Source organism: Aphelocoma coerulescens, chromosome 1, assembly GCF_041296385.1.
Source record: "Aphelocoma coerulescens isolate FSJ_1873_10779 chromosome 1, UR_Acoe_1.0, whole genome shotgun sequence".
Taxonomy (NCBI): domain Eukaryota; kingdom Metazoa; phylum Chordata; class Aves; order Passeriformes; family Corvidae; genus Aphelocoma; species Aphelocoma coerulescens.
The window spans coordinates 78,697,764-78,708,841 of record NC_091013.1 but is presented as its reverse complement, the minus strand read 5'-3'; the positions used below and the strand labels follow the sequence as shown (position 1 = coordinate 78,708,841).

Here is an 11,078-nt window from a genome sequence, read left to right as displayed (position 1 = left end):
CTTCCCTTCCCTTCCCTTCCCTTCCCTTCCCTTCCCTTCCCTTCCCTTCCCCTCCCCTCCCCTCCTTGCCTCTTTTTTCTTTCTTTCTTTTCCTTTTTTGTTTTTAAAGCCTGGATTAAAACCTTTCCATAGTCCTAACACTAACTACAAACATTCTGAGTCCCTGATGCAAAACAAACCCATTAACCTAAGGAGTAATCCAGCCCATTTATATTTCATCTTAATGTTAGCTTGAAACCTCAACAGCCCCTGAGTGATGCAGGTATTCAGACTTACAGTGATATAAAGAAAGGAAAATGAAAAAGAGAATGAAAAAAGAAACGGAAAAAGGAAAAAGGAAAAAGGAAAGGAAAAAGAGAAATGCAAGAAAAAAGGGAAAAAATGAAAAAAAAAAGAGAAAAAAGGTAAATACTACTGCATTTGGTGACATTTTCTGACACCATCTGACTCAAATTCACTAATTAATTTCAGCAACAACAGAGAAAAAGTAGTGTTTCCTCCTCCCTCTTCTCCCACCTATCACTTCTGTCAAGGCTACTGACTGACAGAGAGTAGGATTTTGAGGGTATTTTTGTGTTTGTAAAATATCAGTCCTAGGTCTGACTCCATCTCCTTGGAGCACTCCGTGCCTTCCTGCAGGGAGCTTTTGGGGGAGAATGAGCCTGAGAGGATACTCATCACTGATGCTCTTTTGTGGCAACTGCATGAACAGTTCTGTGAAAAGGTGAAGAAATATCAACTATGGGCTTCTGCTCCCACTTGCAAGGGGGGATTTTAGAAAGTCTTCCTCTCCTGGCTGACAATTCCCTGGCTAGTAAACACACCTTGAGGTGATGAGGATACAAATGCTTAGGAAATCCTAACCATCTCTTGTTTGTCTTAATAAATTAATATTTTATACCTTGTGTACACATTGTTTGCAGCATCTCTTTATGCACAATGAAAGTTGCTCAAAATGTCCTAGAAATAACACAAGATCACTGACTCAAGGAGAGAAAGTTGTCTTTGAATCCTACTGTGCTTTGTCAGCTGTGTCCTGTTGGGACTGGCTGCTGTTTATCCTGGGTTGTTTCTTCGGGCTACATTTACAACCTTTACACTACGACTGATGGTGGTAGAACACCAAGTTTGTGTGTATGTTCTAATATGGGTGACATTTACAGAGGTCAAAATCTTGCCCTTAGGCTTCACTATCAGGATCCCAGCTTGGTAAATCAAGCAATTAAAGCTTAAGAGAGTGCAGATTAGTATTTAAATATATGACATTTAAATTCAAATTACCACAAAATGACTGCATTTTCATTATGAAAAAAGCAAGCCATAAAATTGATGTATTAAACTCTGTAATTTTCTCTAAATTTTATGTTGAAACTGTATTTTCAGTGATTTATCACAATACTTAATTTCATCATTCAGTATTTTCCAAGACGTTTTCTATAACCAAAAGATGCATCATTTCCCTAGGAGGCTGAATAGTTTTTAGAAAACATAATTGCTTACATACAGCTCTATTAACATTTGAAGAAGTGTTCAAATTTCTGAAACAACTGAGAATTCAGAAATGGTTCAGATTTATCTATTCATTTTTCCCTAAAACCTTTAATGCTCTTGGGGTACAATTCCGAAGATGTTCAATGTAAAATACAAATCATTATCCTAACGGATAAATGGAGTAAAACATGGAGACAGAGGCGCTGGTATCAAGCAGCAGCTCAACCACCTGTTGAAACATGAGCCAGAGTCCACATCTGCTCCTTCCTGGCCAGACACATCTTCCAGATAAGACTGTAGGAAATTTTTCTCTGTCCTGGTTTGGTCCTTCTGGTCACTACCTCTTGCAGAGCTGGCTATGTTGCCCCTTGTTCCTACTCTGACCCTGTTTGGCAGTCAGAATAGTTATCTAGAAACTTGGTCACCTCAGGGTACAGCAATCATAAAATCCATGCTATCCCACTACCTCAGTCAATGTTCTGTGCACTAGACAGTCCTGACTAATTCCATGAATTTTGCCTCTTCCATGTTTTAAAAGGAAAAGGTAACTATTTTCTCCAAATCACAGTAAGTTACTTTTAATATCAATTTGCTTGATACATATCATTTGTCCCTTTATTTTGGCGTATTGGATTTGTGAGGTAATGTCTTGGTAGCAGGAGGGGCTACAGGAGTGGTTTCCGAGAGAAGCTGCCAGAAGATGCCCCTCATGTCAGACACAACCAATCCCTGGGAGCTCCAAGATGGACCCGCCCCTGGCCAAGGCCAAGTCCATCAGCGATGCTGCTAGTGACACTGGGATAATGTATTTAACAAGGGAAAAACGCACAGAAGCAAATGCAGCCAGAGCAGAATGACAACATCCAAGAAAAAAAGCCCCAGACACCAAGGTCAGTGCAGAAGGAGGGGCAGGAGGTGCTCCAGGTGCCAGAGCTGAAGCTCCCCTGCAGCCCATGGTGCAGATCATGGCAAGGCAGCTGTACCCCTCAAGCCCATGGGGGAGCAGAGATCCACCTGCAGCCCGTGCAGGAGCCCACACTGGAGCATGTGGAAGCACCTGAAGGAGGCTGTGACCCCAGGGGAAGCCTGCACTGGAGCAGGCTCTGGCAGGAGCTGTGGAGAGAGGCGCTCACACTGGAGCAGGTTTTCTGGCAGGACTTAAGACCCCACAGGGGACCCACGTTGGAGCAGCCTGTTCTGAAGGAATGCATCCTGCGGGAGCCACACTGGAGCACTTCAGGAAGAACTGCTGTCTGTGGGAAGGATTCTTATTACAAAAATTCATGGAGGACTGTCTCCCGTGGGAAAAGCCCCATGCAGGAGCAGGGGAAGAGTGCAAGGAGTCCTCCCCTTGAGGAAGGAGAAGAGACAGTGTGTGATGAAGTGATGGCAGTCCCCATTCTCCATCCTCCTGTGTCACTTGCAGAGAGAGGTAGAGAAAATCAGGAGTGAAGTTAAGGCTGGGAAGAAGGGAATGCTGTGGGAGAGGTGGTTAAAGATTTGGTTTTATTTCACTCTCTTTTACTCTTAACTGATTGGTAGTAAACTAATTTCCCCAAGTGGAGCCAGTTTTGCCCATGACTAATTGCTGAGTGATTTCTCCCTGCTCTAATCTTCACCCATGAGCCTTTAGTTATATTTTCTTTCCCCTGTCCAGCTGAGGAGTGATACAGCAATTTTGGTGAGCACTTGGCATCCTATTGAGGTCAGCCCACCACATTCAGGAAGAAAAAACTTAGAAATTTTCCCCAGGGCATTTCTATCTAACTGGCTGGTGTCTCCCTCCTTTCTCCTCTCTCAAATAAGTCCCAGCTGATTTAAGTCAGGCTCTGAAGTGCCCCACCTTTCTGACTGACTACACAAGGAATACAGGCTTCAGCAACTTTGGGGTGCTGCAGTGTTCAGTATACAGGTTTCTCTTCAGATGTAGTCTTGTTTCTCTGTGAAGAAAGCCTCAAGAGCCATTTGGAGTGTAGTAGTCAAATTTATTTCCACTGTAGAAGCACACTTGTTTCAGTAATAAAAAAATAATCTTTGCAGAATAAAAGTAAACCTGTAGTGGTATAAATATATTTACTTGCACAAGAATTCACCTAAGTCACTCAACCTACGTTTAGACTTAGTATTCTCACAGTCCTAAATTACCAATGGAGTTAACAAGATAGTGACTTGCAGAAAGATGAGAAAGTGAAGTCTGGCTCAGTTGGGATTTAAACATACATGAAATAGTAGAAAGCCTCCTTCCTTGGTTGTTTTTTTTGTTATATGAATACATTGCTTATGAAAAATACTTACAGCCTTCACCACTGACCATTTCTGTTCATCTAATTAAAATATATTACATAGAGAGCCACAGAAGCATCTTCTGGCTGCCCTGCAGACATGGCCTTGGTGCTGGCCAGGCAGAACCACCAATGAGTGTGTAAGTGTTCAAGCTCAGTTCTTCTTAGGCTGTGCTCAGTCTCCATGTTTCCATTCCTGAGACTCCCATCACCAGCTACTGCCTTTCAAGGAACAAAGAAAGTCTAGCAATTTCCTTCAGGGGATCATCACAGACTCATTAGACAGCATGCCTGATCAATCAGTAAATCCCTGTGCTACACTAACCCAGGTGCTCTACTCCATACAGCATTTTTAACAACCTGGTGAAACCAAGTCCAGCTTATAGTAGGTATGGCTGACGTGCAACTTCACCTAATATGAATACGTCATGCAAAAAAAAAAAAAAAAAACAGAAAAAACAAACCTATTTTCTGCACTCCCATTCAGTTCAAGCCATGGAACAACAGTAAACACAACTGCAATGAATTTAACTTGTACTTTAACTTCTAGATAACTCTTCAACTCTTTTTCCCAATTGTGGGGGTGGAGGAAAAAAATGGGGGAAATAAAATGTAATTAATCAATCTCATAATGACTCTGTATTCCCATGTTCTGCCTAAATTATACGTCTTTATCATATAGGCTATCATCAGCACCATGTCCTCACAACAAATGCTGATTTATTTTGATCCTTCCTTACTGTTAGTACAGTGACAAAAAAAATACAAGGTTCAGCCTTGATACTTCTCAAGGCCTCTATGAGGAGGACACCAAACTAATACAGCACAATACTGAAGACAAGAGAACATAACACTTAAGTTCTGATACACTGAAAAGCAATTCACACATAAGCTCATTTATGTAGGCACACTGACATATTGAGCACCATTTTTTTTTCAGTTTAACATCAACATTCAACTCTGAACAGAAGAATGTTAAGCCTCTAGGACAGTTTCAGTATTAAGAAACAAACTACTTCTAATTTAGAAACATCAAAACACTAATGTTGACACCTTAGCTGAGACGTTCACTGCAAGTGACCCTCTCTCTGAATTCGAAGGCGCTCCTTCTCCACTTGCAAGCGTTCCTTCTCAATCTGCAGCTTCTCTGACTCAAACTTGAGGAACTGCAGCCTCTCCTTCTCTAACTGCAAACGTTCTTTTTCAAGTTTTAACTTTTCAGTTTCTAGATCCAGAGGCTGCATGATGGGTTTTTCTGTTTGGGGGAGGTCATTTTCCAGGGCAGGTTTTTCAGCATGCAGAGTCTCTAGCCTGAGTTTCTCCCACTCAATCTGAAGTCGCTCCTTCTCAATCTGAAGCCTCTCACGCTCCAAGTCAACGTGCCGCAACCGCTCCTTCTCAATCTGCAGGCGCTCCTTCTCCACTTGCAGCCTTTCGGCTTCGATGTCCAGCCGCTGTTTCTCCAGCTCCACCTTTTGCTTCTCCAGATTTATAAGCAAGTGAGAATCTTCATACGCTAGCCTAGCTTGAGCAGAGCTCAAATTTCCAAACTCTTCAATGTGGGGGAAGTCTGGTAGGTCATTTTCCTTTTTCGAATCTGGCAGAACTGATGACAGTATTTCTTCTTCCTCCTCAATAGGAAACTGGAGAGAGGAAGGGGACAGACAAGAATTACATTCCAGTCTTTATGTCAGAATAAATTTGTTACACACAACTTGACTGAAAAGAACATACTGCATTTTTTCATCTTTAGAACTATTCAGAAGTGTTTAGCTTGTATGTTGTGAAATAACCATGCTAGGTGAGAAGATTTTTCTATCATTACACAGGAAGAGAAACAAGCTTTATCTGCAAGTTAATATCTGGTAATGAAAAACAGAAAATCTTGTCAGTGAACATGCAAGAACATACAGAAAATACTGAACAGTTGTTATTACAGATCATTCAGAACAACTGATAGAAAATTGGATCTAGAAAACCATATGTTGTTCTTACCTTTCATAGAGCTGAGTGACATTTATGTAAGCCACTAGGCATTTGTTGTGACTAATTATTTATCAGAGCAGATGGATCCATCGGCTATGTGTTATGTAAGCTAACCTAACCTTCACTAACTTGGGGTATTCCATTCCTAAAAAACATTTAATACTGACATTTTTCACAAGCTCCTAACCCTTCCAACTCTATTAAGTGGATCAATAAGCAGGACTTGTTTAACCATTTTGTATTATCACATTTGCTGTAAAGCTATTTGTGACACAGATGATGAGGTGGTTAGGACCACTGCTCTCAGCAGACTGTAACATTTTGTGTAGAATCATAGCCCTTATGTGCTACAAATCCATAGTACACGAGATAAATGGTCTCCCAGTATGTATGCTGCAAGAGAAAGGCAAACTGAGGAAGGTGAGTGCTCAGAAAAACCTTTGGACTAGGAGAAACACTGCCAGCCCTCTAGCATTAGAGAAGACATACACTGTTCCTCAGCACTGTCTGACAGTAGTTCTCACTACCATTTAACAGCTTACAGATTTCTTCCCAGCACACGTACCAACAGAGTTAAGACAGGAGTTGCTTCCCCACTCCTCCCACTCAAAAAAAAACCCAACAAAAAACCTCTCCCGCAAAAACCCAAAGCAATAAAAATACCCCAAGCAAAATTGTTTGGGTACCCCTTTTTGAAAAGGGAACTATGTATATGAAGAGGAACAGCAAAAGTATTCCGACATTTCACTGCATTCCAGCTGGCTGCCTATCCCAGGACAGTCACTGTACTACTAGGAGTATCAACAACCTGTCTACAGAATCCACTACCACTTGTCAAACTCACTAAAATTCTGACAGAGAGGAATGGCTGACTGACTAATTCAAGCAATGTTTTCATCTCCTGTAGGTTCATTTTAAGAAATGGAAACAGTATCATAGTTCTTTCTGTATTTTATTTCTCTCTGTACCTGCAGGTAACATATACTTTCATTTGTTAAAGATGAGCCCTTCTCCGTTCATCCATCGAGGCAGCCTGAATATTAAAATGACCAGCTTCCTTCAACAGTGTATTTTCATTGCATTGGCTCAACTAATTCGTATCTGTGGCACATTCAAATGGAAAATACATATGCAAAGACATACTCAAAGTTTAGGGATATCAAGTCAATAATCAACATCCAAGACCTTACATACAACTGCAAGTTGCTAGATTTGAATACCATGTCTCTGAATTATATTTACTTCTACAGTTTAATTCACACATTCAGAAAAAAGTAGAAACAGATGCTATGAAGAAACACAGTAAAAAGCCTTATGCTGAAATGAAGCAAAGGCCATATTGCACGTAGCTCATGCATGTCAGTCACTCACTTCGAAATTCTGCGGATCCTCCTCTTCCTCTTCTACTTTGATTTCTGTTAAAGATCCACCGGCTTCTCTGAAGTCAGTGATATTCTGCCATTCAAAACTAGATTCAATTGCAAATCCCATTTTCTCATCCATGTCTTCATTGAGAGAGTCATCTAAATTGGATGAAGGAAGGTGAAACCCAGCACCTACCACTTTGATGTTTGCATTCAGACGTTTTCTCTTCATGAGTGCTCTCCAGTCAAGGTATCGCCTTTTCACTTCTGTCCCTGTTCTTTGCTCTCCTTCACCTACAGCATTGACACACTCTGCTATTTCCTCCCAAGCTTTCCGTTTCATCTCATTAATTGTTGTATTAAGTTGCTTCGAAAAGAGCACTTCTCTCCTTTTTCTGATTTCCTTAAGGAGAGTTTGAGTTTCCTGAACACTAAAATTGCTTTTTCTTTTTCTTTTTAACTGTTTCATTTTTTCCAGGCTTAACCTAATAATTTCACCACAGCAGATCACTGAGACGATCTGACACTAATCAGCTACTAATATAAATAAATTTAAAAGCAAATGAAAGCAGAGCTCAGTTCTTGTGAAGTAAATTTTCTCTTCACTTTGTAGTATTTTTCTATTTGTCAGGCTTCCTAAGAGAAAAAGAGCAAACAAGATAAATCTCCAAGGTATACACCATATATTTTTATTTAACAACTTGACTCCTAAGTCATCATTTAAGGAATGTGTATTTTGAACTGTTTATTTGATAAAGGAAAACCATTTTGTTAAACTTTGAATATAAAGTAGTCACAGATAGTTCCTCTAATCTCCTATGAATTATAAAACCATTAATTATCCATGTCATGAACTGATAAGGTTGATTTTGTACTTCCATTACAAAAGTACAGTTATTTTCCTTCAGCTCTTCAGAGTTTTGCCAGTTGGGACTTCCTTAAGACTAAAATTTGACACACACATTTCAGTTTGAATCCTAAATTACTTCCAAAAGAGCTCATTACCTCAAAAACATGAAATGTTTAGGGGACTGAAATTTCTGAGACACGTTTTAAATAAGACACCATTTCCATTAAAAAAAGGTAAATTAATATGAAAGGTGGACATTTTCAAGGCTCTTCTAACTTATCATAATCATAAATAAAAGAACTGGAGCAATCCTGTTGAGTGCCATAAAACAACTACTAGTTCAAACAATTGTCATTCATTAGAGACATTCTCTAGAACACATCTGATACAAGCCCCTGGATTTCCCAGTGAAACATCAGCAAGACCTATATATTTTAGAACTCATGACTACTAACTTCCAATTGGTAAGGACATCCTGCCTCTTTAACTCTTTCCTTTTTGAAAGCACACTGCCTGGTTAAGGACAATTCCTTCCTAATTTTTATAAATGGGGTTAGTGAATTGTCTTAACAGTATATTTACTCACAGAGATAGCTCTGTGTACCTTTCTGATATAGTAACTAAAAAACATTACTATCTAATAAAAGCTGAGATTTGGGATATTCAGTTCTTTGCCACTGCCAGATGGTCTCCAGGATATTACTCTTTAATGAGGAAAAATGAGCTGTTACGTACTCAAGGTACCCAAGAGATGGGAAGGTAAATAAGCTAGGATTTGTACACATTCTAGATAGCCACAGGAGAAAAAAAATAACATCCCAAATCTCAGCAGCTGGGATAGCGTTAAAGCATGTCCTAGTAGCTGGGACAAAACTGTGTTTTGGATTAGTGTGACAATAATGTTGGCAACAGCAACACACCAAAGTGTTGGTTGTGATTAAGCAGTGCTTATTTTAAGCCCAGGACTTTTCAGTTTCTCATGCTCGGCCAGTGAGGAGGTGCACAAGAAGCTGAGGGTGAACCGCAATGCAAAATGCATACTTTAACAGTTTGGGTAGAAATGTGAAGTGCTGGCTAAAAAAAAAAACCCAACTCTGATGACATCATAAAGACTTCAAGGGTCTTCCAGAAAAGATGGCTACATGGAGCTTTGAGTCTGGGCCTGTCAGGCCAAAAGCAACCTGTGATCAAGGAGGCTCTCATCACTGTACCAAAGAAACACAAACTGTTCGGGTTGAAAAGAAACAAGTATTGTAAAACAAAGCTGGAAACTCCATAAACAGACAGAATATACATACACTGAATATCTTAGGCACAGTTAAAGACGGAAGCATCTTCATTCTGCCTCTGTCTTTTCTGTCTCCTTTGTTCATACCTTATTGTCTGACCACGTGTTGGACTAACAAAAAAAGAAAAATTAACTAATCCACCAAACAAGCAATGAAGCAAACAAAAAGATCCATACATTCACCAGGACTGGAGGACTGTTGCTAGCATCAAACTCGAATAATCCTTGGCAAAAATCATGACTTTTTAAAAAAGATGATGTCTTGATGATTTTTTTAAATAAGCTTTCAGGGCTTATGCTTGAATTAAAAAACATTCAAATTGCGAGGACCTGTTATCTCTTAAGTTTTTTAAAAAGAGTATCACAAGAGTCTGAGTATCCTTGCCTAAGGCTTTCTAGTAAACTTTGCGTGTGATTCCTAACAGATGGCTACACTGGCTTGGAGCAACTTACGCTTTTCTACAAAGGCTTTAGCATAAGAGAATCTGGGTGCTGCACAACACATCACCCAACGCAGCCGTGCAAGAAGCCCGCGGTTTACTCAAACGAAAAAGCAGGCACAGAAGGGAACCAACACCTAAAAGGATCATTCAGCGAAGCAGGGAGAGAGCACAGAAGATGGGAAGCAGTTGGGGATTCAGACTATTGAAGGCACAGACTTCTCAGGCCTAAGCTCCCCTTCCCCTGAACCAGCCACGGCCACGAAGGGAAGAAGAAAACCTCATCCCTGCGCGGGAAGCGCGCTTCGGAGGCGTGAGGGCGGGCACAGCCGCGGGTCCGCGGCCAACTCCGTCCCACCCGGAGCGCTGCAGGAAAGCAAGGCGGCAACAAAGGGAGGCGAGGGCACGGCCGGCTGCCCCGGCCAGCACAGCCCCCGAGTCCCGGGGAGCGGATGGGCCCATGGGCCCTACCGCAAGCCAGGGCCTCTCCGGCCGGCGGGGCTCTGCGACTCTCCCGGGAGAAGGAGGAACGGGACCTTGCCCGTGGGGAGAAAAGACGGTGGGCAACCGCCTCATCACCCCCAAGGGCCGAGGGCGGCGGAGCCCCACCACTCTACCCCCACAAGGGTACCGGGGGCTGCCCACACGCCGCGGGGGGAGCGGCCGCCCCATCCCCGGGCCGGCCTCGCCGCCCGCCCCACCCGGTCCCCGGGGGCCGCGCGCGCGACTCACCTGCGCCCAGCGCTCCCCTCCGGGCCGCCGGTCCTTTAACGGCTACCGCCCTCCCATTGGGCGAGCCGGCTGCCTATCATTCTTCTCCGCACGCCTATTGGTGCTCCGTGTCCGCCGCTTCCCCCGCCCCGCCCTGCCGCGCCAGGCGGGCGGGAGCCCCATCGCTCCTCCGCCGGCGGGGCCGCGCCGCGCGCAGATGCCGGACCGCCATTGGCTGCAGCCGCCGCTTGTCTCCCCCGGGCCTGCCGGTGACTGGCCGCGCGCCGTCGTGGCCCGCCCCCCTCATCGAGGGACCCTCCGCGGGGTCGGGGTGGGTGGGATGGGGTGGGGTGGATTTGGTTCGGTGCGGTGCTGCTGCTCCGCCGAAGGGCGCGGCACAGGGAGGGGCCCGGCGCCTCTTGGCGGCGGCCTGCAAGGGCGGGAGAAGCTGGGTCAGCTGGAGCGTGCGGGATAACCGTGCGGGATAACCGTGCGGAAGGCACCGGTGCGGCCGGCAGGTTTATGATGCTGCTGCCCAGAGCGAGCGCGCGGCAACCGGCTGTTCCTCCTGAACGGGCGCGGTTTGTCATTAAAATGGAGAAATGACGTTTATCAGACACTGTAATTAAGAAATGAAGGCATTTTTCGGGAAATGCTGAGTGTGTG

The 11,078-nt window shown here is 43.4% G+C and overlaps 1 protein-coding gene across 2 annotated transcripts; it reads right to left on the bottom strand.

The window, feature by feature from the left end:
• Positions 1–4,147: 4,147 nt before the first annotated feature.
• On the bottom strand, positions 4,148–10,460 carry MSANTD4 (Myb/SANT DNA binding domain containing 4 with coiled-coils). Of its 2 annotated transcripts, XM_069014682.1 has the most exons (3): positions 10,434–10,460; positions 7,131–7,759; positions 4,148–5,416 (listed from the first exon to the last, which is right to left on the bottom strand). In XM_069014682.1, exons 2-3 carry the CDS (start codon positions 7,590–7,592, stop codon positions 4,841–4,843), a joined length of 1,038 nt encoding a protein of 345 aa, XP_068870783.1. In that variant the 5' UTR covers positions 7,593–7,759; positions 10,434–10,460; the 3' UTR covers positions 4,148–4,840. The 2 variants fall into 2 exon arrangements, with proteins under 2 accessions (XP_068870783.1, XP_068870775.1); XM_069014674.1 differs by lacking the exon at positions 10,434–10,460 and having other exon boundaries at positions 7,131–10,413.
• Positions 10,461–11,078: the final 618 nt, after the last annotated feature.